The sequence below is a fragment of the Glandiceps talaboti genome, chromosome 9, assembly GCF_964340395.1.
Source record: "Glandiceps talaboti chromosome 9, keGlaTala1.1, whole genome shotgun sequence".
Classification (NCBI taxonomy): Eukaryota; Metazoa; Hemichordata; class Enteropneusta; family Spengelidae; genus Glandiceps; species Glandiceps talaboti.
The window spans coordinates 19,653,544-19,673,177 of record NC_135557.1 but is presented as its reverse complement, the minus strand read 5'-3'; the positions used below and the strand labels follow the sequence as shown (position 1 = coordinate 19,673,177).

At 35.4% G+C, this 19,634-nt stretch overlaps 1 protein-coding gene across 1 annotated transcript; it reads left to right on the top strand.

The window, feature by feature from the left end:
• Positions 1 to 10,158: 10,158 nt before the first annotated feature.
• On the top strand, positions 10,159 to 16,549 carry LOC144440257 (BOS complex subunit TMEM147-like). The gene is made up of 6 exons (XM_078129592.1): positions 10,159 to 10,312; positions 11,054 to 11,123; positions 12,285 to 12,350; positions 12,740 to 12,961; positions 14,067 to 14,188; positions 15,044 to 16,549. Exons 1-6 carry the CDS (start codon positions 10,236 to 10,238, stop codon positions 15,174 to 15,176), a joined length of 690 nt encoding a protein of 229 aa, XP_077985718.1. The 5' UTR covers positions 10,159 to 10,235; the 3' UTR covers positions 15,177 to 16,549.
• The last annotated feature ends 3,085 nt before the right edge of the window (positions 16,550 to 19,634 follow it).

The window sequence follows — 19,634 nt, the reverse complement described above, 5'->3', positions numbered from 1 at the left end:
AAACGTACATAACACAGTCTAAGCGATGTTATACGGTCAATATATGAATAGCCAATCATTATGAACTACGAAATGGGCCCACACACGCACCACACTACTCCAGATAGTAGAAAGGTCTTTAGAGTATTAAAAGACCACTATATATGATGTACCGTGTTAGATTTTGGTAGGTGTCTCGAACCAAGACATAGAAACAAGTGTTTCATTGTTAACATGATATGAACGATATCTCGAAACTGACTGCACACTGCATTGCTATTTCTTTTCCATGACGTCAATAATAGCATTGAGAATTTCGGAAGCGCTAATAATTTATTGGACAACACAGGTGGATAAGAACATACTTTATTGAAAATCATTAGTAAGAGATTCTTCACTTCGGTAATTGCAAGTGGGGAGGGTCGAGAGAATTATGGCCCGGGCTGTTCCATAATATGTGACCCTCCCGAATCCCACTTTTTAATCTATGGTCCTAGCCTCACCAAGAACCGATTTGTAAAATGTGACCACCCCCCCACCGCCCTGTCCCATTGTAATTACTGAATGCTCCCTAACAATGTCAATGAGAAAGGGTATTGCGTCGAGATATAGAACTTGCAAACCCACCGCTATATATGACCCCTTATCTTACTATATAATGACGATTGTCCACAGAACGCAACAATGACGATTAAGAGACTGCGAAAACTCATGTTCACAATTATTCAGAATTATTTCCCCAAGAAAATGCATGGTTATGTTTTCAGCAGCAGATCGTCAAGTTTTGTGTATTGTATACAAAACTAGATTCACTACTGTCTGTTGTTAATTTCCTCTTTCCATATATCTGATTATACCTATGTATGGCCCCAATATGTTGATGGATTCATGTTATCATTTTATCACTTGATCTAATGTTTCATATTACCTTGAATATCCTCCCACCAATATAACAACTGGGATAAAAAAGCAATTCAATTCTCCTTTCTCTCGGGGTCTTTGAAGAGAAGAACATATATGGAGTAGCACGTAGAGAGTTCAATGCCAGTAATGAAAAAAAATATATCCTGAAATTATGAAAAATACTGACATATATTCTAAATTTAACTTCCAGTTTCCTTTCAAGGGTATCTATTACTCTTTGTCGTGTATTCTGACTGGGAAAAAATCAACGAAGTACCTCCGAGTCTGATCATCCCTTAAGAAACGATTCGCAACTATAGCATGCGAGAAAATTCAGTAACTTTTATATATAGGTCTTGTTAGTGTAAATATTACTGAACGCTTCTTGTTGAAAGAAAGGTAACAAATACGGATACTTGTAGTGTAACTTCAAATGCTCCGAAGGTAAAAAGTATAGTTGTGCCTTACTGCAGCATATATTTGAATGCAAAGTGGCGCTCTGGAGTAATTTCATCTCGTATACACATGATCTGGACAAACCGTCCAAGTACAATCCTTCTCAGTGAGTTTATTTTCTATAATTGAGAGCAGGTCATCAACTACTTAATTCATCACTGAGTAAGCAACCATTTATTTCAACTATGTCACTCAGGTAAACATTAAGCTGTACGTGTCGAAAGTTTGCTCAGACATACACTATACTGATTTTAGGATGATATACAGCACATTATGATCACTTATAACACTACACCCTTCCAAAGATGCAATGTGTTTGTCTTTGTTTTAAAGATCCTCGTAAACTTCATAATCAGATACTGCTTTGGTTTCTCCACGATGCAGTCCTTCATATTGCTCATGTTGTCTTTGCCCTGTCAAAGCTGTGTAGTGTCCCGGATCTTCGGGTTGTACGATCGCAATATCAATGTTGTCAACACCGACGTTTTCATAAGCCACAGCCAATTTGTCATCCACGTCAGAATTACCAACTTTCGGTCTCTCTGTGTAATCATTCTTTGAGGTCTGACCGCTGATTGTGTTGGCAGTGACGTCATCAGATCTTGCATTGCCTCTTTTCAGATGAAACAGACGCAAAGTATTCTGTAAATTACCTGATCGCCATAAATATAAAAACACAATGGCGACAATACAGACTAATGTTGCCAGGATACCACCAATAAATGCACCAGCTAAACATCCTTCTGGCGATTTGGACACTGTACACTTTAGGTTTTCTTCTCTGGGTACTGATGAGACTGAATTTTGCGTTTTGTAATTAGCAGGTGTTGAAGTAGGTTGATTCCAGCTAATGTCAATGGCAACAGAAGCAGTACCAACACCCTTGTCATTTGCTGCTTCACACTCCACGATAAAAGCTTGACTAACCAAGGATGCTATCTCCATGACAAGAATTCCCCCATCACCCAGAATCGCAAACGTAGCAGAACTGAACAGAACAGTAGCTGAACTATTTTGTACAGTTTTATTATTGACGTACCATACATGATGTCGTGTAGGCGGTGAAGCGTTTATATCACAGGTTACCAATGCAGTGGTAGTTATTTGTTGATTTTCTATTCTTTGCCTGTACACATACATGTTCAAAATTGTAATGGGAGGGGTCACACAGAATGCTGTTGTAATCCCAGACTGGTTAACATTACACGTAAACACTGTTCCAGCATCTGCGATGGTCGGTGTGTATGTGAACTTAACTCTGGTAGTTTGATTTCCAAATCCTTGACTCATTCCAACGATCGTTCCTTTCTCAGAAACCAAAGTAAGAATGATTTCGGGATAGCCACCAATGCTCTCACACTCGATGGTACTGGGGGCAGTAACATTGCCCTCGCTACCAAAATCAAGTTTGTAAGGTGCAGGGTTTAATGAACACTTGGGATATCCGTCGTGTGGCGGAATGACTACATTTAGTTGAATTACTGAATGGTGATCTTCGAATTCACCTCGTACTTCACATGAATACAACCCTTCATCAGACTGAGTAATATTTGTGATGGTTAAAGGAAAGTCAATGGTATCGATATGGTCATCACCGTACCAAAAATCATCAGTCGTTTTACCGTAATGATCATTACTGAAACAATATGATGGCTGTAAAATGGAGCGCTGAATTCTCCCATGACATCCGACAATCTGAATATCTGAGAAACGCCAATATGTTTGAAAGGTGTAAGATCGCCCATGGTATGCTGTATAATTATATGAACAAGGAAGAATAACAGTGTCACCTTGCATTGCAGTAATTGTTTCACTTTCTACCAATAGTATGTACTGTATGCTGGTAAGTAGGCCAAGTAAAATCACCAGAGTGAACGCTTCTCTATCAAACGCCATCTGAATATTCTTCCAAGTTATGATTGGTATCTACTAATACATAAGACTCTGGTAGATTTACCTGGAGACTGTGTAATGTTTAAGTTCAGCAGACCGGTCCTTGCTGTGGTTTTATAGCAATTTCCTTGTTTCCTTCATCCGGGTACTTTGCCATGGTAATCGAAAAATGTAGACTGGCGCCATCCATACACTCACACTTATTAGCTGCAATAATTGTAATGCAGTCATATTTTCATTATTTTGTATTAGTTTTAGTCTTGTACACTCAAAACTTAACCCGGAACGATAACACAAGCGATAAAAAACCCAAAAAATCAAACAAAAACAATAACCAAATAATATATTATTAACTATTCAATCAGCCGTTTATCACATAAAACTAAATTACAGTTGTTATATGAACACAGACAGAAATAATAAGAGAGAATTGGAATCTCATTTTCACAAATGAGATGTAATGACCTTTACTGACAGGTTTTATAATTACTTCTTGATCTCGTGCAGTGTTTCTATCAAACCATTTTCTGACCGCAAGGGGCGGGCTTCGATATAGATTAGGGAGTGGTGACACTGACCAAACAATTCATTGATAACACACGTCATGATGTTGTTAAACCTGTATGGTGTGTTCTATAGATATAGGATTCGGAAGTAAAAGTACCAGCAGGAGTAGTATATTTAGTAGCCTGTCTTGCAACTCACACCCAAAGAATTTCAAAGCCTAGTGGACTTTATATAAATCACCATGCATTAAATTCAAATTATATTGCACAAAGTTGATAACAAGAAAAATAAAGATACGCAAGTAAGTATAAATTGACGAAACAAATCAACTTATACATACACCAGCACGTAATAATACAAGTATACTGAAAACAAGTATCGTAACATAACAGGCGTTTCAAGCGAAAACAAATAATGGTGAGGTTTCCGATGACAGGGCCTCAGAGAATAGGGTAGGGAGGTTGAGATTTTGTCTTATTTTTCTTTTAATTTGAAAAATATTGCTTCTATCCAAAAACAAACGAAATGTCGGTCAGAATACCCCTTCTGTGATAGCTTCATGAATTATGCACACGGACAGGGGTTATAAATAATAGATTTAGTGACATGTTTGTTGAGAATAAAAAAATTCACCTTGTCGCACCATGGCCCGTTTAGACAAAATGTCCTGACCAGAAACAATTCTTTTCAAAATCTCCTTTTTTGGCCTAAGTGTCGGACATTCAGGACACTTCGTTTTTGCCCTGGGATTTTTGGGTATATCTCACCTGGCCCCTGCTTTGAGTGAGGCCTTAAATTGAGGCAGAACTCAGGCACGGGAACGGTCGAACAAGGTGTGAGACAGGATAATTCAATGGGGGGGGGGGGTGCAATATCAAATAACAGAGGATATATTACTTTACCTTGGAGGGAGAAGATACAATGTACCTCCATGCACAGGGGTTTATTCAATTTGCATGGTCGCTAGATAGTGATAACTACAACACCCAAAGTCTCCATCGTTTCAAACGTACATAACTCAGACTAAGCAATGTTATATGAATAGCCAATCATCACGAATTGCGAAATGGGCCCCACACACGCACCACACTACTCCAGATAGTAGAAAGGTCTTTAGAGTATTAAAAGACCACTATATATGATGTACCGTGTTAGATTTTGGGAGGTGCCTCGAACCAAGACATAGAAACAAGTGTTTCATTGTTAACATTATATGAACGGTATCTCGAAACTGACTGCACACTGCATTGCTGTTTCTTTTCCATGACGTCAATAGTAGCATTGAGAATTTCGGAAGCGCTAATAATTTATTGGACAACACAGGTGGATAAGAACATACTTTATTGAAAATCATTAGTAAGAGATTCTTCAATTCGGTAATTACAAGTGGGGAGGGTCGAGAGAATTAAGGCCCGGGCTGTTCCATAATATGTGACCCTCCCGAATCCCACTTTTTAATCTATGGTCCTAGCCTCACCAAGAACCGATTTGTAAAACGTGACCACCTCCCACCGCCCTGTCCCATTGTAATTACTGAATGCTCCCTAACAATGTCAATGAGAGAAAGGGTATTGCGTCGAGATATATACTTGCAAACCCACCGCTACGATCCCTTATCTTACTACATAATGACGATTGTCCACAGAACGCAACAATGACGATTAAGAGACTGAGAAAACTCATGTTCACAATTATTCAGAATTATTTCCCCAAGAAAATGCATGGTTATGTTTTCAGCAGCAGATCCTCAAGTTTTGTGTATTGTATACAAAACTAGATTCACTACTGTCTGTTGTTAATTTCCTCTTTCCATATATCTGATTGTACCTATGTATGGCCCCAATATGTTGATGGATTCATGTTATCATTTAATCACTTGATCTAATGTTTCATATTACCTTGAATATCCTCCCACCAATGTAACAACTGGGAGGAAAAAGCAATTCAATTCTCCTTTCTCTCGGGGTCTTTGAAGAGAAGAACATATATGGAGTAAGACGTAGAGAGTTCAATGCCAGTAATGAAAAAAAAATATATCTTGAAATTATGAAAAATACTAACATATATTCTAAATTTAACTTCCAGTTTCCTTTCAAGGGTATCTATTTCTCTTTGTCGTGTATTCTGACTGGGAAAAAATCAACGAAGTACCTCCGAGTCTGATCACCTCTTACGAAACGATTCGCAACTATAGCATGCGAGAAAATTCAGTAACGTTTATATATAAGTCTTGTTACTGTAAATATTACTGAACGCTTCTTGTTGAAAGAAAGGTAACAAATACGCGTACTTGTAGTATAACTTCAAATGCTCCGAAGGTAAAAACTATAGTTGTGCCTTACTGATGCATATATTTGCATGCAAAGTGGCGCTCTGGAGTAATTTCATCTCGTATACATATGATCTGCACAAACGTCCAAGTACAATCCTTCTCAGTGAGTTTATTTTCTATAATTGAGAGCAGGTCATCAACACTTAATTCATCACTGAGTAAGCAACCATTGATATCAACTATGGCAGGTAAACATTAGGCTGTACGTGTCGAGAGTTTGCTCAGACATACACTAGACCGATTTTAGGATGATATACAGCACATTATGATCACTTATAACACTACACCCTTCCAAAGATGCAATGTGTTTGTCTTTGTTTTAAAGATCCTCGTAAACTTCATAATCAGATACTGCTTTGGTTTCTCCACGATGCAGTCCTTCGTATTGCTCATGTTGTCTTTGCCCTGTCAAAGCTATGTAGTGTCCCGGATCTTCGAGTTGTACGATCGCAATATCAATGTTGTCAACACCGACGTTTTCATAAGCCACGCCCAATTTGTCATCCACGTCAGAATTACCAACTTTCAGTCTGTCTACGTAATCATTCCTTGACGTCTGACTGTCGACTTTGTTGATGTCGTCATCAAATCTTGCATTGCCTCTGTTCAGATGAAACAGACGAAGGGTATTGTGTAAATTACCTGATCGCCATAAATATAAAAACACAATGGCGACAATACAGACTAACATTGTCAGGATACCACCAATAAATGCACCAGCTATACCTCCTTTTGGTGAATTGGACACTGTACACTGTAGGTTTTCTTCTCTGGGTACTGATGTGACTGAATTTTGCGTTTTGTAATTAGCAGGTGTTGAAGGAAGTCGATTCCAGCTAACATCAATGGCAACAGAGGCAGTACTGGTACCAACACTCGTATCATTTGTTGCTTCACATTCCACGATAAAAGCATGACTTTCAACGGATGCTATCTCGATGATAAGAGTTCCCCCGTCGCCCAGAATCGCACATGTAGCAGAACTGAACAGAACAGTAGCCGAATTCTTCTGTACAGTTTCATTATTGACGTACCATACATGATGTCGTTTAGTCTGTAAAGCGTTTATATCACAGGTTACCAACGCAGTGGTAGTCATTTGTTGATTTTCTATTCTTTGCCTATACACATACACATACATGTTCAAAATTGTAATGGGAGGGGTCACACAGAATGCTGTTGTAATCCCAGCCTGGCTTGCATTACATGTAAATACTGATCCAGCATCTTCGATAGTATGTGAACTTAACTCTGGCCATGGTAGTTTGATTTCCAAATCTTTGACTCATTCCAACGATCGTTCCTTTCTCAGAGACCAAAGTCAGAATGACTTCGGGATAGCCACCAATACTCTCACACTCGATATTACTGAGGGCAGTAACACGTCCCTCCCTTCCAGAATCAAGTTTGTAAGGTGCAGGGTTAACTGAACATTTGGGATATCCGTCGTCAGGCAGAATGATAACAGCTAGTTGAATTACAGAATGGTGATCTTCCCCATTGCGTGGTTGTATTTCACATGAATACAGCCCTTTATCAGACTTAGTAATATTTGTGATGGTTAAAGGAAAGTCGATGGTATCGATATCGTCACCACGGTACGAATCATCATCAAGTGTTGTGCTGTAATGATCAGTATTATTCTGGAATCGGGATGATACAAATGAAGCGGCTATACCAATGACATCTGATAATCTTTATACCTGAGAAAAGCCAATATGTATCAAAGAATGAAATGCGTCCATGGTTTGCTGAATATGAACAAGGAAGAATAACAGTGTCACCTTGCATTGCAGTAATTGTTTCACTTTCTACTAATACTATGTCCTGTATGCTGGTTAGTAAGGCAAGTAAAATCACTGGAGTGAAAGCGTGTCTGTCAAACGCCATCTCAATGTTCTTCTTCTGATTGGTATCTGCTAATGCACGTAAGATCTTGGTAGATATACCTGTGTACTGTTCACGTGCAGCAGACCAGTCTCGCTAGGGTGTCATTCTTGTTTCCTTCATCCGGGTACTTTGGCATTGCAATCGAAATTTTGTAGACAAGAGTCATAGTACTCTCACACACAGTAGGACAAGTATAATAAATACCGGAGTGAACGCGTCTCTGTCAAACGCCATCTGAAACAACCAATAACTCAAAAATTGGGGAAAAATAAATTGTACAGTTACGGTCGTTATAGCAGTTATACCCCTTTCCCATTGTGTCGACCACAGGCGCTCAATTTCATTTAATGGACACTTTTACACAGAGAAAGAGTCTGCACACTGTTAATCAATGGAAGGAACTTTTCGCTAACACTTTCAACCCATGAATGAAACTGTCCCCAGCAAACTAATAATTTCGGTAGCCCTGTCCCCAACTTGACAACTGTTACAATGCGACCAAATATGCGCTGTTCTGCCTAACACTGTGTTCTACCGCGTCAAATTCTGCACCTATCAAAACAACATGGCGGAATTCAGCTTACCACACGATATCTTCTGCTTATAAGAAAGTGCGATTATATCGATGAGAAGTGTCTGTTGACCTCTGTCAATATGAAGAGAATATTTGAACAAATCCTCGATATAAAACAAATCATACTTACCCGCCCCATTTTGAAATTGAGCGTTATAGGTACCACGCACATCTTTTGGGGCCAAAAAAGAGAAAAGAATGGGGAATAAAAAGTTGAGAACACAAGGTATAACGATACGCAAGTATAATTTTGCCAAACAAATCAAGTTAAATATATGTATTCACCATCACCTAATAAAATAAAACTTGAAAACAAGTATGTAACATAACATAACATAACATAACAAAATAACATAACATAACATAACATAACATAACATAACATAACATAACATACGATTCATGTTTACGAATCATCGGGCGAAACAAATAATATTTGTGTGTTTGCTATAATATGGCCTCTGAGAATAAGATAGGTACTAGGTCGGGATTATATTTTATTTTATTTCATTTTTTAATTAAAAAACATTCCTCGACCCAAAAACAAACAAATTTTGATCAGAATAACTTAACCTTTCTGTTATAGTTTGATGAAATATATACACGGGCAGGCGACCAGGGAAGACTCCAAACAGATGTCGACGTGTGAAGAAGACAGCGAATTTGAATTTCTCATTCTTTTGCATTAATTGTTTAAAAAAATGTTTCGGATCGGCGGAATAAACTAGGGTCGCGATATGCAAGTATAAATTTTCCAAACAAATCATCTTAAATATATATGTATATATATTGCCTTAGGTCTTATTTGGTTCCGGTTACTCGACCCCACCTAGTCTTTCACTGCCGACCCTAAACTTTTTTGAGAAAAAAATAATGAAGTCGCAAAAATTGTGAAGTCTCACGAGAAATAGTGGATGCGGAAACTGACATCAACTTAAAAAGACAAAAGAAAAAAGACACTAATACACATAATAAAAAAATATATAGAAAATAAAATAAAAAATCCACCAACCCCACCTATTCTAAACTTTAGCGTAATCGGAATCACACAATATTTTTTATCAGGCCTTACATTACTGATTATGATAGAAACGGCATTTGAAGCAGAATAAGCGAACGTAGTACTAAGCGCACCGTGGAGGGCGGTATTTTACAAAGCTTGTATAGAAGTAAACACCTCGCTTTCACTTCAAAATAATGATTATTCTAAATTTCTATAACTATTATTTACTGAATTGATGCCCGTAGTACATCATTATCACCAAGTTATTGCCGTTAAAAGGTACCCGGAAAGAAAATATAAAAAGCTTAGAAAATATGCCGAATATGTCTAGTACAATAGCCTTCAGAAATCTCGCTCGTACATTTACAAAATATAACAAGAAACAACTTGAAACCCAGCGAAAAGAAAGTTTACATATATAATTTGTTGATATGGCGTGTCAAGGGTTAGACAGTGGAATCCAATTTTACTCGATATATCATACATTTTGCTTCAATAATAAGTTTCTATTGACGGTGGCGAAATTTTGATTGTACGTCACCATTTTGACCTTTGTAGAGTAATGAATTTGCAAACAAACAATCGTTAGGGTCAGCATGTCCTCGAAGTGAAATAGTCAGACTCATACAACGAGAGAATCAGGAGATAATTATTCTATATTAATTTGTATTTCAAGTGTGTATATTTCCCAATCAACTATGACGCTGTTTCATTTTGGTAACTGTGTTGCTCTAGCCTACGTGCCGTATTTTATTACGTACAAATGCTCTGGATTGTAAGTATTCAATGTTCGTATTTTATGTCGAATTTGTAGAAGTGTACTAATTGTAATGTACAATGGATATTCTTCAGTGGAACGCCGTTATGACGCTCGTGCACTGTACGTGTGTAACGTTACAGCTACCCAAATTGTTCATTCAATGTAAAACTAATTCATTTATATTTCTGTTTTATCCCGTAAATAACCGTGCAATATAAAGTACATTTTCCTTTGCTTCAAGTTCAAGCTCATTTTCGAGGTTAAAATTCAGAATATGATATGGTGCAGGCTACACACAATACATAGAAATTACAATAGTATTACTACAAGCATGGATGTATTAGTCACTAATACATCCATGCTACAAGCAAACGTGCTGTAAAGCAAAACCTAGATATTTCCGCTACTAGAAAATAACATGATTTTACAGTCTTCCATGAGTTCTCAACATGGAAGTATAATCCACATACTTCCATGATCTCAAAGACTAATTTTTTACTAATTAATATCAGACTGGTATATTGTGTTCATGTACAAGAAGACATTATAGTCACTACTTATTTTGTGTTGTTGTTTTCCAGCTAAATAAGTGAAAATAAGTCTTTAGCCAAAATTTCTAGCTTTACAATAATAACCCCCATAACACATACATAAATGTTGGAATTACAATGTACATGTACAAGGACATTGTTTGATGAAGTCATATCTAAATCATATAATGATATATCTATACATTTTTCTGTTTTGTATTTACAGGTCAGAGTACAGTGCATTTTGGAAATGTGTACAAGCAGGGTTTGCATATTTATTTACTCAACTGTGTAAGGTGAGATTATGAACAACACACACATTTTACACCAGTGTTTGTGCTAAGGTTGGGCTTGGAGCAATTATACCTCAGACCACTACTGACTCCAAGGGTTGGGGAACCTTGGCAATAGAATTCTTCCCACTCAAAATCACATTGTAAAGTAATTTACAGATCTTTGCAATATGATTTACATGTGCAAGAATTTGAGTTATAAAAGACAATTTGATACTAGGATGTAAAATACACTGTACATCTAATATACTGACTTTTCAGTTTTGGTTTAATATCCCTCCCCTGTTTTGGTAGGAAAACCAGACCTTGTACAGATAATGCAAAATATAACAAACAATCACCCCAGAAATCCGATGCACTGAAATTGGGGCAAGTTGACATTTGGGGGTGAGTCGACAGTGGGGCGAGTTGAAAATGGGGCGAGCTAAAATTGGGATGAAGTGATCTGTCAAGGTTCTATGAGAGCACACCCAGATGGAGTATGGAATGTAATCCAAAGTTGCCTGCACTGGAAATCAAAACAGTACATTTCTTCTAAGTCATGAAGGATGGGCTTATGAGGCCTTCGTAATTAAGATGTATTGTTTCCCTTGAGACATACAAACCTATCGCAAAGGAAGCTGAATCACTCATCTTGCAATGTTGTATGCGAAGTATTCCCCAAGATGCATTGCTCTTCAACAGAGTTCCTGTGTGGACGACTTTGGATGACATTTCTCCAGACCATTGTCTTGGTGCATCTCTCATAGTAGAGCAGTGTGCCCTCTAACAATAACCAAATTTTGTTATTGTGAGTCAAAATGGAGAAAAACTATGATTGCTTGTGAGTCACCAGTGACCACATACATGTGGTAAGAGATAGAGGAGCACCATATCTTGGTGCATCACTGGAAATTGTGTACATTAGAGGTGTGTCAAATTGCTTAAGTTATAGGGCACACTGTAGTAGAGCCCCGACAGTCAGAATCTGGGAACAGAGGCTTGCATACATTCTTATGGAGGTACTGGTAGGCACACAAAATCTGGAAATATACATCCAAGTTTGATTCCCAGATTTAAAAACACCAGAAGCTAATCTCTCATGATTTATTCTGACAATTTGCCACAAGTACCATACAACAACATATCTGTTCATTAACTTTATTCCTTTATTTCTTTACACAGATGTTGGTGTTAGCTACATTTTTTCCAGCCTCAGATCCAATAACAGGCAGTCTAGATATTGTAGGGGTGAGTTCAATGTTTACATATCTTAGTATGTGCTGGACTGCTGCTAATTTGGTAGTCTAGATACAATGTTTAGTAGTCTATTTACCCTGGACTACTGCTAATCTGGTAGTCTAGATACAATGTTTAGTAGTCTGTGTGTCCTGGACTTCTGCTAATTTGGTAGATACAGTGTTTAGTAGTGTATGTGTCCTGTACTACTACTAATTTGATAGTCTAGATACAATGTTTGGTTGTCTATCTGTCCTGACTACTACTAATTTTGAGCCCTGGTGTTGCTATGGGTGTTGTCACTGTTGCTATATATTTTTACACCAAGTTGGCATCCGGACTAAATTCGGATAATGACAGCTGCATTTCAGTATATTTTCATGTATTTTATCTTTATACAGGAGTTCATGAAAGCTACAATGGACATTGCTGACTTAGTGGGACTGTATTTTGTTATGAGTAGCATTGCAGGCAAAGGTGAAATCAAGTTTATGGTGGCTGGTATGGGATGGGCTACAGCTGAACTCATTATGACAAGATTTCTACCTTTATGGTTTGGTGCTAGGGGTGTAGAGTTTGACTGGAAATACATCCAAATGAGTTTGGATTCTAACATTAGTTTGGTAAGTAAAACCCATATTTCTGTAAACTTTAAAAGTTTATGTATAGCTAATGTAGCTGAAACAAATTTTGTGCCCAGAAGAATCTAAATTAAAGTGGCCATATGGATGAGAATTTGGTCTTTATTTTGGATATTTATTTGATAAAACAGCTTCATTATGTTTTTCTACTTGAAAAAAAAATGTGAAAGAACATATACCAAGTCCATGTTCACATCTCAATAAACAGCAAAACACTAAACAATGTGTAAAATGGTTGTTATTGTATGTACAATAACAAACTTTTTACGCTTTTTGCAACGTTTTGCAATGTATTGAGTTATGAACATGGACTTGGTACATGTTCTTTTGCTTTATTTTTTCAAGTAGAAAAACATAGTGAAGCTGTTTTATCAAATAAAAATCCAAAATAAATACCAAATTCTCATCCATATGACCACTTTAATAGTATTGAATTGAACTTTTGTTCCAAACACAACTTTGAAAATTTTACCAGAATTTTCAACTGCTCACGTCAGTCATGTGTGCTGAGTAGTTGGTCAATCTGTTGACAAAGACTGAAGTGTACAGTTGAAAATTTCAGGTAAAATTTTCATGTTTGTGTTTGGAACAGAAGTTGAATTCTCATGATTTACCAACACAGATTAATTTCCATTTGAATGTAAAGTAATGTTTATTATATCGTAAACTCATATTTTGGTTCATGAATTATTAACTGAAACAAATTTTGTAGAACTGCAGAGTGATGTTTACTTGTATATTGCTGTGAGTAATCTTTTATGTAGATGACTGCTCAAACATCAACCACAAATAATGAACCAGCCTTCAAAATATCACCCAGTTTATATTCAGTCTGATCATTGCATCAACAGCTATATAGAAAGACCATATACCATTAAATATTACAACCCATAATACCAAAGTAAAGTGTTTTCTGTATGTACCACAATCATTTATAGCAACCATTATCAAGTGTAAAAGTGCACTGTTTCATTTGCTAATTGACTGCATTAGAAAGGCCACTAATCTATGTAATTACACACTAAATATATAAAATAAATATAGGGTGTCAGAATTTAATGGGCTAATGACAGGCTTTGACTTACAGGTACAACATATTACAACTGCTACCTTAGTGTGGTTATGGAGTCGACATGATTTACAGAAGTCAATGAAACCTGTTGTTATCACATTACTAGGTCTTAGTTTGTATAGACCACTTATTGTAGAGTAAGTAGAATCAATATTTTGTGAGTTTGTCTGTGTATGTATGTCTGTCTGTGTGTATGTATGTGTGTTTGTCTCTGTGTGTGCGTCTGTATGTATGTATGTATGTATGTATGTATGTATGTCTGTGTGTGTATGTATGTGTGTGCGTCTCTGTGTGTGCGTCTGTATGTATGTATGTATGTATGTATGTATGTATGTATGTGTGTGTCTATGTGTATGTGTGTGTGTGTGTGTGTCTGTCTGTGTCTGTCTGTGTCTGTGTGTGTGCCAGTATTTGTGTGTGTGTGTCTGTCTGTGTGTTTGTGGTTTGTGTGTGTGTCTGTATGTGTGTGAGTATATAATGTATGTATGTATGTATGTATGTATGTATGTATGTACATGTATGTATGTATGTATGTATTTGTATGTATGTATGTATGTATGTATGTATGTATGTATGTATGTATGTATGTGTATGTATGTATGTATGTATGTATGCATGCATGTATTTGTATATATGAATGAATGTATGTCTCAGTAACTGTTTTCTAATAATTTTCACATTAACGTACACATGTTGACTGACCATTAGGGTGACAGTATATGTTTGTTCCCTTCAAGGGCCTGTTGATCACCAATTTCGCATGCAACAGCATTAAAATTCCATGTGACAATGTATTGACGAATCACAACACAACAAATACACAAGATGTATTATAAATACATAGATCTAGATATGGTGTAATCCATTTGCCCTTGACAGTTGCTTATTTTGAGCGCGCGCGCGCGCGCGTGTGTGCATGTGCGTGTGTGCACGCGTTCATGTACTTCATTAGTTGATCTGACCCTAATCTTATCTTTTTACTTTGCTTACAGAATTTTGATCCATGCTGTCAGCCTTGGTTCATGGACACTTCTGATGGCCAAAGCACTATTCACAGGGTGTATAGGAGTAGTAGGTCTTCAACTTTACATAGGACTTATGCACACGTCCAACTCTCATCTCTGAGCATATTCATTCTAACATTATGTACTGCCCTCAGTGAACAGAATGTATTTTCATTTGTATTTGATCCTATAAATTTTAAAGACCCCCCCCCCCCTCCCTCCAAACTCATCTTTGAGAATATTCACTCTAACATTATGTAGTGCCCTCAATGAAAGGAACATTTTTTGTTTCTTAAAACATGGAAATTTGAAGAAAAAAAGGACTCATTTCAAACTCTCATCTCTGAGAATATTCATTCTAATGATTGTAAATTTTTTCTGCATTCTGTAATGATCAAATTTTGCTTTGTCAAAATTAAGTTTAAACTTTGTAATGCCCATGCAATATAAAAGTGACTGTGATGACTTTCATATAGAATTTGACATTAAATCTAGCACGGATTTAGCCTGATGTGTACTTGATTGGTAGGAAGTTTTGGAATTACATAGACAAAAGATAAATTCAAGTGGTTACCAACTTTATAAATGTCATTGATCCCAAAGAAATATTTTCTTTGCTATGGGCTATTACATCATGGGAGTCAGCACAAATAATGTATTCATAGTTGCACAATAAATATTCATGAGAGCTTTTTTACACTGATGAAGACACAAGCAGTTTGGAATCAATCCAGGAGTGGTGTTCACCTTTAACCAATCACATGAATGGAATGTTTAAGCCTGGAAAATTTATATCAAGTGTGATATCTGGAAATAATAATTACCACTTACTTGTAGGGATTGCCAGTGATTTAACAGGATTTAAATGTGTAAAAATGAGGAATTGTTTACTGTCTAGAATGTGGAGAACAAATTTTCATTTGTTTTTGTAATCTAAAGTTAAATGTCCATACACAGACAAGTAAGAATATGCTTGTCTGTGGTGCATGGTATAACAGACAAGTAAGAAGTCTTCTTACTTGTCTGTGATGTTGTATTGTTAGATATTGTCCTGTGAAATCGACTATGTACTGTCCTCAACGACAAGTAATGAATATGCTCTTGTTTTTGAATCCAAAGTTGATTTTTTTTATTTGATAAGAAAGGGAAAGTGATTTCAGTCATTAGTGTTTTCTCGCTGGATAACCAGTAATGTATTATTTCTGAGAAATCTAATTAACTGTATTTATGTCTAGAGCTTGTACCTTGTGTTGTGACTTGAGTCAAAATCAGGAATATTGTGTACAGCTTCACTTCCCATAGATATTTTATAAAGTAAAACCTTACCTACTAACTTTTAGTACAGTAGTAAATACCTAGGTAAGAAACATGATTATTGTCTTTTGTGTCAAAAAAATGTAAAATTGATTTTCTTCTTTGAACATTTGATGGTGATGTGTCTAGTCCGGTGGTTTACTTACTAGCATGTATTAATTGTCAGTAAACCATTTTCAAAAAACCTGTCCTTGTACATTTTGTTACTACCGTGTATCCTAGCAACCATATAACATTGCATATTGAATGTTATGGAAATGGCTAGTTTAAGTGTAAAATAAAATAAAATAAAACTCAGATTTTGTTAACTTCATTATGACTTGGTCCAAGGTCTTGTATTTGTGTGTTTATATACAAATGTACAGAGATATATGTGTTCGTATGTAATCGAGCACTACAAAATTTTGAATTTTGAAAACAGGGTGTTTGAAGGAAATGGTTCATTCAAATGCCTTGTCCATATGTCCACATATGTATGTATGTATGTATGTATGGATGTATGGATGTGTGTATGTATGTATGTATGTATGTACGTACGTACGTACGTATGTATATATGTATGTATGTATGGATGGATGTATGTATATATGTCTGTATGTATGTATGTATGTATGTATGTATGTATGTATGTATGTATGTACATGAATGTATGTATGTATGTAGGCATGGATGTGTATTTCTTTTGTTAATTGATTTATTATAAATGGTGTTTTTACCACATTTAGTAGGTCCTACTATCAAAGCACTATGTGGTGGTTTTAAATACATATTTAATAGACAGTTTTCTTTAATTGCTGACTTGCAATTGTTATAGATGCATCAACCACAACTCAGACACAACAAACATATCCATTTTTAAATCAACTAGTGTTGGATTTTTTTTAATCAAATCAATATATTATTAATAAAAATAAAATAAATAAGACGGGTGATACAATGAGATTTAATAATTGACAAATTAAATCCCACATTAGTTTTTACAGGATTAACTGCACAGCATAACAATCTATTAAAAAATAACTTAAAAACATGAAATTGGATATATTATATATAGAAGTTCACCAAATTCATTAAATATTGTAGATGAGGTTAATGATATAACAGCAGCATTTACTTTTGGAAGTAATAGATTAGGTATTGGAACTCAAACTCTCAGTCATAAATTACAGTTTTACTCTAAATATGACTCGTAGTATAATATCTCAATTAACTGATCCTTACAAGACATTGATGCAATCATAGACCCTCCGGCTCCACCAACATTGGTGGACGGTCTATGATGCAATTAATGAACGATATGTAGATGATTTAACAACTTGGACAGGTGGTAACTAGTTTACATTAACAGCAACTCAAATGAAAGAAAATTTACATTTATATTAGTTTGATATAGTCCTAATAATTCAGACGCTACTGTTACATTTCCAGCAAATAATATATATATATATATATATATATATATATATATATATATATATATATATATATATATATATATATATATATATATATGTGTGTGTGTGTGTGTATCAAGGTTTATAATCAAGGTTTCGGAGATATTATAATTTATGGTAATTTTTAGGATACTGACCATGTACTGATTTGAACTCTTCCATCCAATAAAATGAAAGCATTAAATCATAATAATACACTTATTGCTACATGTGATATTAATCCAATTTGATTTGATGATTTTGATAATACTGAAATACCATACCAACACAGATGGAGAATGTGAGTTAAAAATACTAGAAATCAAGAGCTTGAAATTGGTGTTATATACCAATCCCATTAGGATGGGGTGGGTCAAATAGATTTGATTTATCTGTAGAATCACAAAGCTATGTACCTAATGGAAAATTAATGTATGTATTACATACTAAGACTTGGTTGTCTGTTGGTGGTTCTCTTCCAGAAGGTGGTAAACTGGTAGTACCATGACGTGAAATAACCATAAATACAAATACTGTAAATATATTATTTCAAATATTAAATAATGGAACAATAAAATTTTCTCTATATAAAATAACTAATTTTATGTATATAATAAATGTGAAAAAATACAAAAAAGAGAATTAATTAATTAATTAATTAATTACACAGAAAGATTGTGTACAGCTTACATAAAATCTTATGAATTAATAGATAAAATAAATAAATAAATTGTAATAATATCTGACATTATATAGGGTACTGGTATTTTAGCTATAATATCAGCTGTACCTCAATTAATTAACTTAACAGCCATATTTCCAGTTGTAGTAAAAACAATATCACAATATTTTAATTTAACCTGAAAAAATCTAAATTTAACCCCATTAATTATAAACAATTAACAATTATTATAAGTCAAATTAGTAATGGTGATGATAAAAACTAATAAAATGACTTAATAAATAATTACAATACCAACGAGATTAATTATATAGTACCATTAAGAATATCATAGTCGTAAATATAAATATAAATATAAATATAGATATAAATAAAATTGGTATTATAAACCATAAAAAACATACAATTTATAAATTGTTCTAGCACACCCATGTTCTGTACTACTCATTCTCTATAACACAGGATGAGGGAGTTCTAAAAAATTAACATATGTAACCACACAGTAGCATAGGGGATGGGGATCCTAAAAACTGCTTTAGGACCCCATCTCCTTTACTACTAGTATAACTTCAAATGCCCTGATGGATTGTGCCTTACAGCAGCATATGAATGCAAAGTGGCGCTCTGGAGTAATTTCATCACGTATACATGTGATCTGCACAAACGTCCACGTACAATCCTTCTCAATGAGTTCATTTTCTATATTTGAGAGCAGGTCATTAACCACTTCATCACTGAGTCAGCAACCATCTATATCAACTATGTTGGGTAAAATTTAGGCTGTACATGCCAAAAGTTTGCCGAGACATACACAGTATACCGATTTTAGGATGACATACAGCAAACCATAATTACTTGTCATGTAGAATGGCGCATACACTGAATTTTAATTATTGCACTTTGTACTTTGTATTTTTAATTATTAGGCTGTTACAACTTTTTAGATTTGTTTCATTGATCAACATTGTTGTTTCTCAACATGATTATTTTACTGATATGTGAACTCAAGCAATTTCACCATTATATTTTGGTCATAATTTTGTTTTAATAAAATGAAATAAAAATCCCTTTGTTTCGTGATAGTACCACACCCTTTCAAAGATACATGTACAACTTGTTCGTTCTTGTTTTAAACGTCCTCGTAAACTTC